At 33.9% G+C, this 18,608-nt stretch overlaps 2 protein-coding genes across 2 annotated transcripts; one reads left to right on the top strand and one right to left on the bottom strand.

Annotated features, from left to right (window-relative positions):
- The first annotated feature begins 9,926 nt into the window (after positions 1 to 9,926).
- Positions 9,927 to 10,693, top strand: LOC141693575 (uncharacterized). The gene has a single exon (XM_074498714.1). The coding sequence runs from the start codon at positions 10,061 to 10,063 to the stop codon at positions 10,553 to 10,555; it is 495 nt and encodes a 164-aa protein (XP_074354815.1). The 5' UTR covers positions 9,927 to 10,060; the 3' UTR covers positions 10,556 to 10,693.
- Positions 10,694 to 14,660: 3,967 nt separating this feature from the next.
- On the bottom strand, positions 14,661 to 16,841 carry LOC141692976 (uncharacterized). The gene is made up of 2 exons (XM_074497947.1): positions 15,470 to 16,841; positions 14,661 to 15,044 (listed from the first exon to the last, which is right to left on the bottom strand). Exons 1-2 carry the CDS (start codon positions 15,960 to 15,962, stop codon positions 15,007 to 15,009), a joined length of 531 nt encoding a protein of 176 aa, XP_074354048.1. The 5' UTR covers positions 15,963 to 16,841; the 3' UTR covers positions 14,661 to 15,006.
- Between the last annotated feature and the right edge of the window lie 1,767 nt (positions 16,842 to 18,608).

Here is an 18,608-nt window from a genome sequence, read left to right as displayed (position 1 = left end):
AACCTACAAGCTAGAGACTATGGATGGTTTTGAAGTCCCGAGAACTTGGCATGCACAAAACCTGAAGGTTTACTATGTGTAGGGAAGCCGGATACGATTCTCACTCGTCAGGATGGCGAGTAGGTTGAAAAGCACCTTGAAGCTTTGCTTGCTTAGGATTTATATGTTTTAGTTTTATTACGAAGTTTATTAAGACTTGTGTAAGGGACGAATCCCAGACAATTTTATGAAATTCATAAGTTCTTCAAAGTATGTTTGTGGCCTAACAAATAAAAATCAAATGCATGGATGCAAGCATAAAAGGTGATAAATGAAATAGATCTGATAGATGTTACAAAAGTTTGATAAATAAAGTCTCGAAAATAAAAAAAAACAAGCCACGCAGGGCTGAAAAAGCTCTAAGGAGCTGAAGTACCCTCGGCATCCATATCATCGTCCTCTCCACTCTCGCTGGATGTCTCTGTCGTCTCGGAGGAGGAGGAAGAGCTGTCGTCCTCAGCAGGTCTAGAAGAAGACTCGGGAGGAGGAAGGAGTGGATCCTGAGGAACATGGTCCGAGACAACTACTCGGGTACGAAACCTCTGTAGCAAAGCCTCGTCATCAGGGCAGATGTAGTCCGCCGGGTTAATATCAGGACAAGCTTCGTTCACGGTCCCAAGGGCCGTGTCCCAACCAGTCCTAAAAAACTCGGGAAAGACTGAATCATCCCTAATCCTCATGGATTGGGCAAACTCCTCCGAGTCCAGATAGTTGTCTATAGCTTTATCCTTCTCCGCCCGAAGTACCACCAGCTCGGCGTTAGACTCTCCGAGTTCTTCCTCCTTGCGCTTGAGCTTCTTCTCCAGGGTAGCATACTTCTTCTGTTGCCTCCTGAGGGCATTATCGACCTTATCAGAAGCCCGCTTCCACGATTCGGCTTGCCTCACAGCGCCTTGAAAGTAGGCGTTAGACTGGAACAAAGAAATTAACAAAGTATAAGGCAAGAAAATGCTACAAGAATGAAAAATAAGTTTAAAAAAGAGAAGGCATACCGAAGCCAGAGACTGAGCTCCCATGAGCTTAATCCTCTCAAGATCAGGGGTGGCCACCACATCTGTAAAATCCTTGGGAGTCACGCTATGGTAGGACCAATCCCAAGCATGTTTCGTGGAACCAACTACGGTGTCCCCTCGGCGGAATCCCCAGAGAGGCTGAAAGGCGCCTGTGGCAGCAGCAGTAGGGGCAGCAGCAGTGATAGGAGCACCATGGCCTCCAGCTCCTTCAGTTGAAACCTCCCCTATAGGCTCTTTGTGCTTCTTCAAAAAGATAGGTTCCGTGGCCTTTCCCCGGGTGTCTAGGCCTGCGAGCCGAGCTTTCTTCATCCTAGCTGTTTCCTCCAACCAAAGGAACATTGTCCTCGTTAATCTCCTTAGCAGCTGAAACAAAGCAAATGACAAAATAAGTGATGTTAATAATGCATGAAATGAAGTAAAATTGAGAAGGGAAGAAAAATACCCTGTTGAGAAACAGAGGATAGTCCCACATGAATCAGGGAAAACTCCTCTAAGAGAGTCCAGCTGGTGGTGGTGCCATCATCCTGAGTAAGCCCATTATAAATAATAGTTTCTTCAGGAGTTAAGTGAATGGATTTGAGGCTACCATCACTGACCTTCCCGAAGGAAGATCGAAAAAGTGTGCCCCAGTCACCATTCTCCCAACGTAACCCAACGAAACTATTCCTCCAATTTTGATTATTATCAGGAATAGAGGCGCCGTTAAAGATATGTTTGCTTTTGGACCTTTGCTTGACATAGACCCAGCCACAGATATTGGAAGAACTATTGTAACACTGAAAGACTTTCCTAAAAACAGCTACAGAAAGAGGAAAGCCCTCCCTAAGACAGCAGACCATAAAACATAGAATGTTCCTCCAGGCGTTTGGAGGAAGCTGACACGGGTTGATTTGTAAATCAGCCAAAAGATGAGGAATAAAGGGGTGAAAAGGAAACCTAAGCCCAGCATTAAGGGCATCTGTGTAAATGAAGAGAGTATCGGGTCTCCAGTGGCAAGTACGATCACCACCAGAGACTGGAACTAATCTAAGAGGAGGAAGGACATTATAACGAGCATTTAGTTTATTGAAATCTATGTTGTGCCAAGTATTACAATGATTAAAAGAGTCGAGATGTGCAGTGGAGGGATATTCATCCCCCCTAGTGTTAATCATATCAATTAAAGACATATATGAAGAGCGGATCTCGATATCCTTACCTCGTTTTGAAGCAGAGGCTATCTTGGCCGCCCTCTCAGAACTCTTGTCAGCCATTAGTAAAGCTGGGAAAAGCCTGGAAACTTTGAAAGGAAGGAGGCTGAAAACTAGGGGAGGAAGGTTGAGAGAGAGTAGGAAGTTGGAAGAAATGTGTGAAATGAGGAGTGAAGAGTGTGAGTAGGAACACTCCCCCCACCCACCTTTATATAGCCAAAGAAGAGGTGATTTGGGCCTTAAAAAGCCCATTTGGGCCCAACAAAGAGAAGGTTCTGGAATTATCCTGGAAATTCCTGGAAAAACCAAGTGAAAAATTTTAATTTTTAAAAAGATTCTGGAAGAATCCAGAAAAACCTTAGAATAACCTGGAATTTGGGCTCAGAAATAAGGCCCAATTCTAGAAAAACCTTGAAAAAATCAAGCCCAGTTAAGGGCCCAAAGTGTTTAAAAAGCCCAAGTAAAAAGGCCTTTATATTAGGCCCAGTTAAAAACAAAAGTTAGCCCAATAAGGGAGGGGCCCAATCAACTAAAAACCCATTGAAGGGTTGGTCCCAGAAAATTCAGCCCAAATTAAGGGCCCAGGTCAAATGGGTCAAGGTCAAAACAAATATATTCTGAACTCTTGACCCCATTCGAGGAGGACTTGCACCAAGATCCTAGCCGAATGCGTTGAGGTCGAATTTCCTTCGACCAAGGCTGAAAAAAGGGGCTAATTCGGTCAAGAAAAAGAATTCTCACCAAAATTCTTGGTCGAAAATACCGGAATAGTTTTTAACCCTGCTTCTTGACCCAGCTCAACCAGAAATCAAAAGAATTCCTGATCGAAATGCTTAAGGTCGAATAGAATTCGATCAAGGCTCAAAACCAGACTTAATTCGATCAGGATTTAGACCCATTCGACCAAGAAATACGAAGGAATCCTGGCCGAACCAATCCTGCTCGAAATAGCTTCGACCAAGGCAAGAAAGATGGTTAATTCGGTCAGAAACATAGGAATCCTGACCGAAAGGGACAAAAATTCCTAGTCGACAAAAAAAAAAAAAAAGGAAAAAAGGGGGTGAAAATCCTGGCCGAAATTTGACCAGGAATTGAGGTCGAAAACATTCTGCTCGAAACCCTGTCGACCAGGGCAATCTGAAGGCTAATTCGACCAGGATCCTGGTCGAATGGATTCCTGGTCGAAAATTGTATAAAAAAAAAAGAAAAGAAAAGAAAAGGAAGAAAAAATCCTGGAAAATTATAAAAAAATAAGGAAATTCCTTAAAATAATTTCTGAAAAATGTTAATATTTTCAGAAATAAGGAATAAATCCAGAAAATAAAGGATAAATCCCCGAAATTAGGGAAAAAATCCAGAAATTAAGGATAAATCCCAGAAAATTAGGGAAAAATCCAGAAATTAGGGAAAAATCCCAGAAAATTAGGGAAAAATCCAGAAATTAGGGAAAAATCCCAGAAAATTAGGGAAAAATCCCGAAAATTAGGGAAAAAATCCAGAAATTAAGGATAAATCCCAGAAAATTAGGGAAAAATACCGGAAATTAGGGAAAAAATCCAGAAATTAAGGATAAATCCCAGAAAATTAGGGAAAAAATCCAGAAATTAGGGAAAAATCCAGAAATTAGGGAAAATCCCAGAAAATTAGGGAAAAATTTCTGGAAATTAAGATAATTTCTGAATAAAAGGAAGATTCATTGTAAATGTGTAGGTCGCTCCACACTTTACGCAAAAACGAAACCCTGTAAGGGAACGAATAGACTTAACTTCTGCGAAACCTAATCAATGTTTCCCAAAAGTTGGGGGGCAAATGATAGGGATAAATAAATTATGATTGTATAATTAAATACTGCATTAATTGTACAAACTGTGGGCTGCTAGGCCCAATAAAAAGATATATGATACTCAGACCAGAAAGGTTAAGCCTGATGGACCAGATCCGGCCTGATGGAATAAAAAAGGCCCAAAAGCCCTGATTATTAATTAAATTCGTAATTAATTAATAAGGAACAAATCAGATGTTGAAAAGAGTCCCGATAAGGATATAAATCCTTGGAGATTAGCCTCAAGGGGACCTAAAAGGATAAGGAATCAGTTTCCTACTACCTAGGACTCCAAAGTCCATTCTAATTATGAGACTTGCCCACCAAGTCTCCTATACCAAGTTCAATTCAAGGACTCCCAACACCTATATAAGGGGTCTCACCCCACCAATCAGAACTACGTTTTTTGGCTTGATTCTCTAATTCACAGAGATACGTAGGCATCTCGTAAAGGCAGAATTAAGCTACGAAGTACGAGAGTAGCCATTAAAGGCCTTGAGCTCCCGAATCTTAGTATTAAATACAGCAAGTAATAACCTTAGTTTTTTATCCATAACACCCGGTTAGGCCCGCCTCGAGGGCCCAAACGGACTTTGAAATTTCCGGAAAGTCCGGCCCGGCCCGGCCCGGTCAAAGTCAAAGCCCGAAAAGCCCGGCCCGGTCAAAGCCCGGGCTTTTTAAGGCCCGGTCAAGGCCCGGCCCGACGGGCCTTTTGTGCATCTCTAATCTCCACCAAGTGTAATAGGTAAATTTGTTAGTTAAAAAGTTAATTCTGCTTCCTTTCCTTTGTTTATACTTTTCTTTTTTGATATGTCTCTTCTAATTGTTTATATTTCAAATTTTTCAAAAAATAGTAAAATTTAATAATTTTTAAAATAACTGCATCTACTACTTCTCTCCACTCTATCTACTTTATATATATAATATTAATTGGTTCCACTAATTTTACTCACTTTTTTAACTTTTCTCCACTATTTTATCGTTTTTTTAAACTCCGTGCCCAACCAAAATGTAAACATTTGGGAGGGACGGAGGGATTACTATTTAAAATTTTGTTGCACTATGCTCCGGTGTTCGCTATATTCATTAGTTATATTGAAAATGTTATTCTATTATTAATTTCAAATGTATAATTAAAGTAAATTAAAGTTGGTTTTATTCAATATAATTGAAAATAAAAACATGTGTTTTAATGAAAAAATATTTTCATAATAGTGATTTTATATTTTTATATATATGTAAATATTTCAAATTATAAATTGAAGAAAAGTTATTACAATTATAAGGATAATAACATATTTAAAAATGGCAAAAACAAAATTAACAAACATTACTTACATATGTTATAAAATAAAAATACATAACTCTAACATTGTTTATTATAATAAAATTTTAATTTTTTTAATTTTGGCTAATAATTAAATAATATTTAAAAATATTTTAAGGTAGTATGTTATATATTATAAAATTTAAAAAAAAATAAAAGAGAAAATAAGAAGGTGAGGGTGTTAGATGATAATTTAGGCGGGAGATGACATGGATTAATTTAGATGATGACATGAGATTCAATAAATATAATGTATCTTTTTTACGTCATTTAAAATTATACCTAATAGAAAAATAGCTGAGTTATCAAAATTTTATATATTAGCTAATAGCTATAATACACTGCACTGCCACTAGAAATTATATATAACGGATGATCATATGTAACTCATGACCCGTATGACCCGTACCGGAGATGTTCTAAGGAGGGATATTTATAGAGTTATGTCTTATGTTATGTAGCCATCACAATTATTTCGGAAACCCAAAGCTGAATAAAAATTTTGGGGCCATAAAAATGAAAAAAACACATGTAAAATATATGAAAGAAAGGTTATTAAAAATAAAATACATAAATAACTCAAACACAAGTTAAATACACACCCGAAAATTGATGGCAAAGTATATTAAAAACGTCTCAAAATTATGACATACTAAAATATCTATATAAATTTCATTATTGACGGTTCATTAAAATTTGGTTCCCGTACCAAAATTTTTATGAGATATATACATTATTATTTTCTTCTATACATAATAGGAGAATTTATGACATACTAAAATATCTATATAAATTCCATAATTGACGGTTCATTAAAATTTGGTTCCCGTACCAAAATTTTTATGAGATATATACATTATTATTCTCTTCTATATATAATAGGGGAATAAGGGGATACTATTAATGAGATTAAATATATGGTTTTAGGATTTGAACTCGAGATATTTCATTCACCTATACAATCTCGTACCACTACACCATATTGTCATGGACTTTTTATCACACACATAATATGTAAGTGTGCAAAATGAATATTTTATTTAACTTTAAATATAGTTACTTGAATTCCGGAAAAAAATGATAGTTATTTGAATATTTGTACAGTTAATTTTAAAGAATTGAATTACAAATATAAAGTTAGGCATAATACATAAATGAATTATTATCTTATTATTAATCATTTTTAGTTTGAAAATATATCTCAGATATTTTTAACATATTTTTTATTATAAAAAGTAATTAAAATGTACATATATAATTTTTAAAAAAATATTGAAAATAAAATTGGTTATATATAAATAATTTATATTGGTGTTCCATATTTAAATAAGTTCGAATTATAAAGAGTCAATGCATTTTATTTTATTTCGAATTTGAAATCATAACTTGACCCATTGTTTAAAAAAATACTTGAAATTTGACTACATGACCCGGCTGAAAAATATCGTCGCATTCCACATTTAGTAAATTTAAATTACAATTTCAGCAATAATATCTTACCAATAATGTGAATTTTTTTATTATCTTATGTTGATATAAATTAATGTGTTTTAGGTCTTTATAGGATCAAGTCAATTGATTATTTATATTAAAATTACTAACTTCACTGGTAACACATTATTATTTTTGGGATTTGTCCTAATTTCAAGGATATTCGAAATTTGATATGAGATCTCACGAGATTTGTTAAAACTATGATGATGTATTAAATCGATTTTATTTTTCATTTTTCACTATAAAAATACTAGCTTTTTAAAAATAAATTTTTTAGATAAAAAATATTGATTGCTGAAGATAATATTGTACAAATATTTTGAATTATTTTAATATTTTGAATTATCCAAATAAAAGTTATATCTACACTATATTGTAGCATTTGATTCAATCCATTTTATATTATTTAAATAAAAATATATAGTGTTCAATAATTTTAAGGAATTAACAAGTTCAACTCATATTTATAAAAAAATTTCGAATTGAAAAATATTTTATTTTAGGAGAATAGTATACAATATTATCAAATTATTATATGAAGAAATATTAGAATCGTAATGAAAGAAACTTAAAAACAGTTTAAATAACGATATAATTGTAATTTTTTCTTTCGAATTCTTGAAAAAAATCATGAATATCAATAATAAGTCTTAAAAATATATAATTTATTTTTATGTTACAACTATGATTGACACTCGATTGCGTAAAAAATAGATATGGATTGTTTTTCGGTGATAATGTGAATAACATATATAAATTATAACAATTTATTTATTACATAATTTTAATTTTTGAATGATTATAAATGCATGTTTTTTAAGTAATCAATTGTTTCACTAGATGTTAATAATGATTATACATGTACATAAATCAGATATTTAGCATATAAATAATTGAAACTATCATAATTTATTAAGAAATGTAACATACAATAATTTAAATGTTAACACACACATACATATAATTTAATCTTACTTTGTTAACACCGGTGTAAATAAAAAACTAACATTTTCCCATACATACATACGTTGAATTTCAAAAACTAATATTTTTTATTAAAATATACTTTAATATTAACAGTAATGTAAAATTTATATTATTGTATATTATGATTGCAAGTTATTATGACTGCAGTTATGCATCTATTATCTTTTTAAATTGAGTAAGTTAATAAAAATTAGTAGTGAACTCAGTAATAATATAGAGCACTACATATAATTTATTTAAATAAAAATCTATTTTTTTGGTCAACTCCGTATTTAACATATATGTTAATTTTTAGTTTTTTATTTGTAAACATGGTAGCGGCATTTTACAGATTAAGTTCAATCATTTCGTTTTAAACGTATACTGACTACCCTTTTTATATTCATTTATTAAATACAAATTATACAACACAAATAAGAATAAATATATGTATATATTACTTAATGAGCTATATTAAAAACGTTGTATAATTTGGTAATGTCTGTATGAAAATAATACACATTGATAACGATCAATTTGTATTTGATATACGTTAGATATAGTACAAATTTACAAATAAGAAAACAACTAAGAGCAACTCCAACAACCTCCTTGCATTTTCAATATAAATAATATAAATAAATGAGCTCCTAATTATTTAGAAGCCAAAATCAAACAATTTCTCCAACAATTCTCCTTACTATCTATCTTTTTTACCCATTAAAGTCATTTATGTTAAATAGACGGGTAAGAAAAATATAATATAATAATAACTGAGGAGGGGGTATTCACTCCTAAAAGTGACGGGTAAGAAAAATATAATATAATAATAACTGAGGAGGGGTATTCACTCCTAAAAGTGAGTAAGCATTCGAAACAAGAGGGAGACAAGGAGCTTTTTGAGAGAAATTATATCTCTATTTCTTCAAAATTTGACCTAAGAGCCTATACAAGGATAGTGTTGGAGTTGGTTTAAAAACATTATCATTACATGATATATAAAAAATTTTAGAAAATGACCCGTGCCTCGCACATGTTATCATGCTAGTTTAATACGAAGGATATACATGAGCTTAATATAAGTACAATTTCTAATAAAATTAAAAAATCAATCATGCTAGTTTAATACGAAGGATATACATGAGCTTAATATAAGTACAAAATCTAATAAAATTTAAAAATCAACATCTGACTTTGTTGCTTACATGCAATTTAAAAAGTTTGGAAATGCAAAGGCCCAATGACTTATAACCCTTAATAGCCCAACAGAAAGTGGATTATAACCTTATAAAGCCTGTGCACATAGCTTGTATGAGGTTGTGTTCTCCAATTCAAAAGATTATATCTGATTTTACTTTAAGCTATTTTATAAGATGATTCGTAATTTTCTACAAAAATCTATTAGTATATAAAATATAAAATTCTAAGATGAGTAGTAGTAATTGTCTCTAGGCCTTTGCAATTGTTTGTATAACCCAAACATTTTTTCCTTCTAACGCACTAAATCACTAAAAATTATTGAATATTTCGGATCTATTCAATAGTTCGAAGGAAACAATTTGATTAAAAGCAAAGCGTTTGCCATTTGTAGATCGAACTCCCTATAAAGGTTTATTATAATCTGAATTTTTAAGATATTTGTTGGATAACTTATAGTTATAACAATCAGTAATATTAATAATTAAGTTGTAAATCATAAGAGTCCTGTGTAATTCTTTATGTGTGAGTGAATTTTTTGAAAGAAGTGTTTGGTTTTGGGTGTCAAAATGTTTTACAAATCAAGAACCTCTCATTATTTATTTATGTGTGTTTGTGGGTCATTTTATTCTAAAATGTAATGAACGAAAAATTGGAAGAGCAGGGTAATATATAATGCATGGCTGTAAAAGTTTTCAAATGGCATTCAAACAAACAAGAGTGAAAATAAAGCCTAAAGAAAAGGAACACCAGATGAAGGTAAATAGAACAGTTAGAATCACATATGCTCCCTCCATCTGCGCTTATCCCATCCCTCATTCTTTCCATTAATAACCTCTTCTTCCTGATCACCGCTCTTTACCAACAATTAAATTTAACAATCAAATTAACATTTTACTTCTAACATTAACTTCTCCATTTACAAAAAAACTTCTTTGTTTTTCATTTATCTAGCTAGCTAGTTACAAATTCTGCACACTCCATAGTCAGATATATATATATATAGGTAGAAATGGCACGTCAGATTGTGGTTGTTTCACTTGTGTTGGTGGCTCTGATTGGCTTTGCAACCGCTGATGACTCACCATCTAGTTCTCCCAGCAGTAGCCCATCACCAAAGGGTTCTTCTTCGTCCTCTCCTAAATCAAGCCCACCTCAATCACCTGCAAAGGGCACATCTCCTGCATCATCTCCAAAAGGTTCATCCTCCGCTTCACCAGCACCTGCTGATGATGACGACGATGGTGCTGATGCTCCCGATACTGATTCAGATTCAGGAGATACCCCTAGCTCCTCTCCCGACAATGATTCACCGCCAGCTCCTGCCAGCGAGTCTTCTGATGCTCCTTCTGACGCACCATCACCCGATGCTGCTGATGAACCCTCCGCCGATGGCGCTGATGGTGCTGATGCACCCTCACCATCCGACGATGGCAGTAAGGCCGTTGCTTTGAAGGTGCCTTCTGTTGTTGCAGCTGCTCTTGTAGCCGGTTTCTTTGTCATTTAAGTAATTTTGTTTCCAAATAATTAAAATGTAGTCGTTCGAACTTAAATAATTGTTCTGATTTCATCATGTGACAATCCACATTGAGATACCATATATATTTATACAATTATTGTATGGAAATTTATGTATACAGTGTTCTTCGCGTGACTGTCAATATATTTAGTATGTTGTAATTAATCTCGATATGCTTTAATGCGTATGATTAATTCTTTCTCAGAGCACATATTTGGAGTTTTACGACATCAGCGGCTATGCATGCACATCTACATCTATCTACCTGATCTATTGTTTAGTAATTACAATGTTAATTATCAAATCAGTTAATTAATTTGTCTGCATTAGATTAACTACAAAGGCAACAAAGGAGAATACCTCAAACAAGTGCACAAGATACTATGTCTCCTTTGAAGTGTTCGTGAGAAACAATATTACTATTGTATCTACAATTTACATTAATATTATTGTAGTGTAGACTAATTACTTAACCGCTAAATCTCAAAAAAGCACTTGTGCATTGTTCTCGTAGAGTGACATGATCTTTCCCTTTACGGCCTCAAGCTCCAGTTCGTACTTCCCTTTTGCCTGTAAATTTTGTATATCGAATTAATAATATCGAAAAATGATATAAATCAAATACTGCGGCTAATCAACTTAATTAATTGATACACTCGATCCATTACTGTTAAGTCAATCAAGTTTGCAACATTGGTTATTTATTATATAAGGCCGTTGTCGAGAGCCGACTAATTATCTACCTAATCCTATTTTAAGTGCTCGGTTGGTGCAACAGAAGAATATACTAATTTCGGGCCACATTGAGTGTACTACACTGTGAAAAGGATCTCAACTATACATACACTACTTAACTTATTGATAATGACTACTTAGTAGTTAAAAATATATGCGAATATATGCAAAATTAATACCTGAAAATGCAAGCTGTGAAAGACTCTATCCCCAGTAGATCGGAAAGAAGAAGCATTTAATAAGAAAAGGCCATCACCGAGCTCTAGTTTATTCAAAGCCTGGGATAGTAAATCCTTGTCAGCTTTGAGTGAAGATATGTGAACTAAAACTTCATTGCATCCAACTGGAGTGATTGTTACTGCAGCTGATGAACTTGTTTCTTTTGTCTCCACTTTTCGTCTCTTTCCAACTTGATAGTCCGCGCTATCTTCCCGTCGCCTACACATTCTAGATGATAATTCTTCTTTCTTCTGAACCAAACTCTCCATTTCTTTTTTTGTAGTTCTTGTATGTATTTCACTACACATGCTACTGTTGCTGGAATGCTTAGTTTCTTCTGTAAATTGCAACACAAGTTCAATTGTTAAAAAAATGAAGTTATTGTTACATTCTGTGAAAGATAAAATCTTATTGAAGAAGAAAAGTAAGTACATAATGAGTGTTCTTGTTTTCATATATACAGATCTATTCAAACTTGTGTAAAATGGAGCGAAAGTCTGTTATACTAATTTAACAGCTGGCAGCTAAGTATTTGACCTATCAGAATAATCTAGAGATATTAAACTCTGCTGATGTGGAGGTCTTAATATATCAATAGCCCCCCTCAAATTAGGAAGGGTTTGGTGTATGGAATTAACCATTCCTAACTTGGAAGATAATAACTGTAATTGAGGAGAGGGAACAGTTTTAGTAAAAATGTCTGCAAGCTGATGTTGTGTAGGTAGGTAAGTAAGTTGAATGAGACCTTCAAGTACTTTATCCCGGGTGAAATGACAGTCGACCTCAATGTGTTTTGTACGTTCATGAAACACCGGATTTTTTGCTATATGAATAGCCGACTGATTGTCACAGTGCAAGGTAACCGGACAAAGATCATGTACACCCAACTCTTGTAGCAACCTTACAGTCCAAGTGACTTCTGAAGCAGCTGATGCCATGACCCTGTACTCTGCTTCGGAATTGGAACGAGAAACAGTTGATTGTTTTTTGATTTCCAAATAATGGGTGACTGTCCAAAGAGTAAGACATATCCAGTGAGTGAACGTCTAGAATCAGGACATGAAACCCAATCTGAGTCAGAAAAGGCTTGTAATGTCAATTTATCTGATCCTTTTAACAAAATACCTTGGCCTGCTGTATGATGAACATATCTTAAAGTGTGTAAAAGAGCAGCATAATGAGAATCATAAGGATCATGCATGAATTGGCTCAACAATTGAACAGAATAACTCAAATCAGGCCTTGTATTAGTAAGATAGTTGAGCTTGCCCAGCAAAGACCTATATAACTCAGGATCAGATAATGATGTACCTTCAGAAGCTGCAAGCTTGAGATGCAATGGTAGAGGAGTAGCAGCCTTAATACTGACATCATCAGGACAAGAAGCAAGTAGATCATGTGTAAACTTCTTCTGACTAAGAGCTATGCCATCAGGAAAATAAGAAATTTCAATTCCTAAAAAATAATGTAGTCTGCCAAGATCCTTGATACTGAATGTAGAATCTAAATGATTTTTAATCTGTTGTATATGAGCAGAATTGCTTCCAGTCATAATAATATCATCCACATAAACACCCATGATTGTAATATCATGATCTATTTTATGAATGAATAAACTATAATCACTCTTTGACTGTTTAAAAACCTTGATAAATAAGTTCCACAACTAGTTTTGCTGACCACTGTCTGGATGCTTATTTCAAATCATAAAGAGATTTCCTAAGTCTACAAACTCGATGGAGAGGATTAGGTATACCTGCAGGAACTGTCATATAGACCTCTTCTTGCAAATCACCATGCAAGAAGACATTATTAACATCTAGTTGATGAATAGTCCATTTCTTGCTAGCTGCTAATGCAATGATACATCTAACTGTTGATATCTTGACAACTGGACTAAAAGTTTCTAAATAGTCTATGCCATATTTTTGATTGAATCCCTTGGCTACAAGCCTGGCTTTGCATCTTTCCAAAGATCCATCAGCATGTAATTTTACTTTAAAGACCCACTTACAGCCAATGGGCTTCTTTCCTATAGGTAAGTCAACAATAACTCAAGTATAATTACTATCAAGTGCTTGTATTTCTTTTCTCATAGCCTCTTGTCAAAGGGGATGTAAAGATGCTTCTTCATAACAAGAGGGTTCCTTAATGACAGATTGTGCAGCTAGCAGACTATAACAAGATGCAGAAAGAACTGAACCAGGTACAAGGTTGCACCAATTATATGAGACAGGGGAGGCAGATTGTGATGATAAATGACAATGATAATCATTCAGATATGATGGTTGTGACTTATTTCTGGTGGAATGTCTGACTGGTTGAGAATTGACTTGCTCTTCACTTAAATCAAGTAAAGAACTAGAATTTTATGGATTAAAACTAGAAGATATAGAATTGCTTATAGTAGATGGAGGAACAGGTAAGGAAGATTGTGTATTAACAACAACAGGATCATCAGATGATGAAACATGAGAAGTCATTGCTGGTAAAAAATTCTCATGCAAAAAATTAGAGATTAACTTAGAGGATGATGTCTGTATATGAAAAGGAAATACTTTTTCATAAAAAATTACATCACTGGAAACAGTAATATTGTTGGTGAGTAAATCATAAACTCTGTAACCTTTTTGAGAAGGTGAATAACCTAAGAATATATGAGCTGTTGCTCTTGGACTGAATTTGGACCTATTGACAGATATGGTAGAAACAAAACAAAGACATCCAAAAGTCTTAAGATGATTAAGGGAAGGATTTTCTTTATGTAACTTGAAATAAGGAGTTTGATTGTTAAGATGCTAAGGGAATTCTATTGATGAGATATGTGGCACATAAAATGGCTTCACCCCAAAATTTTTCAGGTAACTTTGCTTGAATAAAGATGGCCCTACCTGTCTCCAAGAGATGTATGCTTTCTCTCCACAACACCATTTTGTTGTGGAGTATAAGCACAACTAGTTTGATGCATAATTCCTTTAATCTGATATAAAGATTTAGCAGCACCTTCACAGAGTTCTGGTGCATTATCACTTCTAATGCATAAAACTGTAGACTTAAACTGTGTCTCAATATATTGAATAAAATTTGCCAGAATTGCAGGTGCATCAGATTTGAATTTAAGCAAATGAACCCATGTATGTCTAGTAAAGTCATCTACTATTGTAATAAACTGAGAACATCCTGACAAAGATTTAGTTTTATAAGGCCCCCACAAATCAACATGAAGTAACTCAAAAGGACTTACAGTCTTAATGGAGCTGGATGGAAATGATTTTCTAGTTTGTCTAGCAGCATGACAAATATGACAAATAATATTTAATTGACAGTCTTTAACTAGTAGATTTGGAAATATCATCTTCATCTGACATAAAGGTAGATATCCCATCCTGATGTGCCACATCTGAGTTTCTTCAACAACATTAAAACAATAAGCATTGACTGTATTATCCAGTTGTGGAGAGACACTATACAATCCATTTGTTAATCTACCAAGAAGAATATGAGGTTTGTCCTGCAAAAGGTCCTGAATGTAACAACATTCATTAGTAAAGTTAACTTTATAATGTAAATCTGCACATAATTTGTTGACAAAAATCAGTTGAAACTGAAAATCTGGGACATGTAAGACTCCTTGCAAGATCATATCACTGTTAAGTTTTACAGTGCCAGTGTGTTGAACTTTGACTCTACTTCCATCTGGAATTGTTATAAAGTTGTCCTTTTCTTTAGATTCTTCAAATTGATCAAAAATCTCTAAGTTTGGGAAAATATGGTGTGTGGCTCCACTATCAATTAGCCAAATGTTATGATGAGTGGAGAACAGACAAAAATTACCTACCAGTAAGGCATGTTTTATCTCAACAGTTTGAGCATTTGATGGTCCAATTTTTTTCTAAGAAAACAAATTCATTAGCTGATTATACTGATCTTGAGTCACAGGTTGATTACCTGCATTATCTGATAAATCCGAGTCTGGTTCTTCAATTTGATTGTGAGACAATGCAGCAACCTTCCTTTCCTGTCTATTTTGGAAGCCTGGAGGAAATCCATGAATTCTGAAACATCTCTCAATACTATGTCCAGGAATTTGACAATTAGTGCAGAAGTAAGCAGGCTTTTGGTTCCTTTTGAAGCCACTAGTATCAGTTCTAGAATTAGCTTTGTAGCCAAATTTTGAGGTATCCGCTTCTGTCTTGTAGATTTGTTGCCTACCAATTCCAGAAGAGTTGTTTGATTTGTTAAGCCCATAGTTCCTTGATCCTAAATTGGTCCTATATTTGTCTGCATAAAAAGCCATGGCTTGATTTTGAGTCACCGAAGAGAGTTCCTTATGTTGTTCTTCTTGTGCAAAGAGTCTGTATGTTTGTGCAATTGTTGGCAGAGGCTTCATCATTAACACATTGCCCCTTACTGTTCCATATTTATCTGATAGCTTCATCATAAACTGCAAGACTTTCCGTTCCTGTTGTTTTGTCTGCAACCTTTGAGTTAGATTACATGTGCACAACTTGCAGGTGCCATGAGGGAGTGAATCAACATCTTCAAGACCATCCCACAACGTCTAAATTTTAGTAAAAAATTCAGAAACAAAATCTTGTCTGTGATTAATTTCTGACAGTTGTTGTTCCAAAGAATAGATTTGTGGAACCGATGCAAAACCATATCGATCTTCAAGTTCATTCCATATTTCATGTGCAGTTCTCATGAATAACACACTTCTAGCAATACTTTCGTCTAGATTGAAAATTAGCCAAGAGATAACAAGATCGTTGCATCTTGACCAGTATTTATATTCATCAGATGTAACTTCAGGTACAGGTATAGCTCCATTCACAAATCCGATTTTATTTTTTGCAGAAAGAGTTAACATCATCGAATGTTTCCAATTATGAAAACCATTGCCATTAAACTTTACAGATACTAACTGAGTTGTAGAAGCATCAGATGGATGAATAGAGTAGACACTTGAAGGATTTTGATTTGTTTGATGTGTCTGATTAGTTGGAGTTTGATTTATTTGTATAGTCATTGTGTTTAGGCTTTGAATAAGGCAAGAAATGTTTCAGAGGCAAGAAATGTTTCAGAGTAATTTTGACAAACACTTAGTGTGCAACAATTTTATAAGAAATGAGAACTGATCAGTGATGTATAATAGAATTTCTTAACAATGAAACACAATCAGACAGAAATTAAGCATTCACAGATGATGAACACTCGCAGTATTAGGAGAATTTAGTGATTAGGTTTAGTACTCAATTTTTTAGATTTCGAAGCAAGAACAACGAGAAAATTCTACAGATGATGCTTCGAATATAGAAGATGCTCATATGTGTGGGTCTGTAGAAGTATATATATAGAACCCACCACTGAACAAATAACATACTATCTTCAACATGCATTATATTATAATTAGACTTATTGGTAGACCATTAAAAATTATAAAATTATAATTAACTATTCTGATTGTTTTGTTTTAAGAGATGTATTAAAGATAAACATACATAGAGGAGAGTACTTAAATTCTAAATAAACTGCTTGGAGTAGTTGCACTGATCACCTGATTCTTACAAGGCAGTGATGGGGGAGAGTGGGATTTGAATATATGAATATAATTTGGTCTTTACGTTGACATGATCTTTACTTTTTAACCTTTACACTCTATGTAAATGTTCATTATTATTTGTTAAATTTATAGATTTCTTGCAAAAGTAGTTTTACATGCTAGGTGTATAACTTCTGTTTGTTTGTTGCAAATTGCAATACACTAAAATCATATGAAACAATAAGAGTCGATAACAAATCAGCATGCTAGTTCAAATACTAAAAACATTAACCATAAATAAAATTAATACCTTTATTAGAATATATGATAGTTAGAATATATGTAATAATGCAATAATATATGTAATAAAATTATATATGCTAGTTTAAGATGGTTAATAACCATCTTAAACCATCCCATTGCTCTGCATCTGGACAAATTCATCTTTCGTCATGCCTTTCATCTACAAACAGATTTCAGACATTAATTTTAACCCGATTAGATTTTAATACAAACTATCAGAAGCCTGTGATTTAGTAACCCTAATTAAGAATCACCTGTTTAAGACCATCTTCATAGTCAGTTGCACCAAAATTAATATCCTATAGATTTCAATGCATAAAATTCAAAATTATACAATTTGTTTGTGTCAGCCAAGTGAAAGTTGCATATAAATAAAATTGAAAGTATACATTAATCAAACAAATAACAATTCAAAGTACATACAGATTTCTTTCCTTGAAAAATTCCTGACATATACATGAGAGCCACCTCTGTTGATAAACAAGAACTCTCTCAACTCGTAAAACATATGACTACTGTTGAAACTATATTTAATCTAAGCTTGTATTTTGTTTTATCAGGAAAATAAACAGCTGGCTAACATGTTTATAGCGGGCTGAACTAGTCTCTGTTTAGTTGGAGAGTTTTTAGGAGAGTCCTTTCTTATCTGGAGTAGTAGAGCATTATTAGGAAGTGGTAGTTTATCTGTATTTCTTTTTATCATCTGTAACTTTGAGTGTATCTGTTTAGTTGCTAATACAGTGAGTTTATTTTTGCTCTGCACTCTCTCTAATTTCATTCACATATATCTATACATATAAGTGTCTGGTTTACATTTGGATACTACATTCGGTATCAGAGCTTCTATTTTGTATGCCAAAGTACATGCCAAAAACAAGCACGATGGAGATAGTAAAGAGCAAAGATGGTTCAGTAGGATTAACCTATCCTATGAAGGTATATATGCAGGCGCATGGTATATGGGCAGCGGTTGAACCCATCAACACAAAAGAACCGATTGAGGATAAGACAGACAAGATGGCGTTAGCTGCAATATACCAGGGTATCCCCGAGGATGTACGGTTATCTCTAGCAGACAAGAAAATTGCTAAAGAAGCTTGGGACGCAGTGAAGATGATGTGCCTAGGAGCAGATAGGGTTAAGAAAGCAAGGATTCAAACGTTGAAAGCTGAATTCGAGTTCTTAAACATGAAAGACTCGGAGCTGATTGATGATTTCTGCATGAAGTTGAATGGTTTGGTC

This window comes from Apium graveolens, chromosome 10 (genome assembly GCF_009905375.1).
Source record: "Apium graveolens cultivar Ventura chromosome 10, ASM990537v1, whole genome shotgun sequence".
Taxonomy (NCBI): Eukaryota; Viridiplantae; Streptophyta; class Magnoliopsida; order Apiales; family Apiaceae; genus Apium; species Apium graveolens.
Note: the sequence above shows the minus strand (reverse complement) of the source record. Positions and strands in the feature narration are given on the sequence as shown.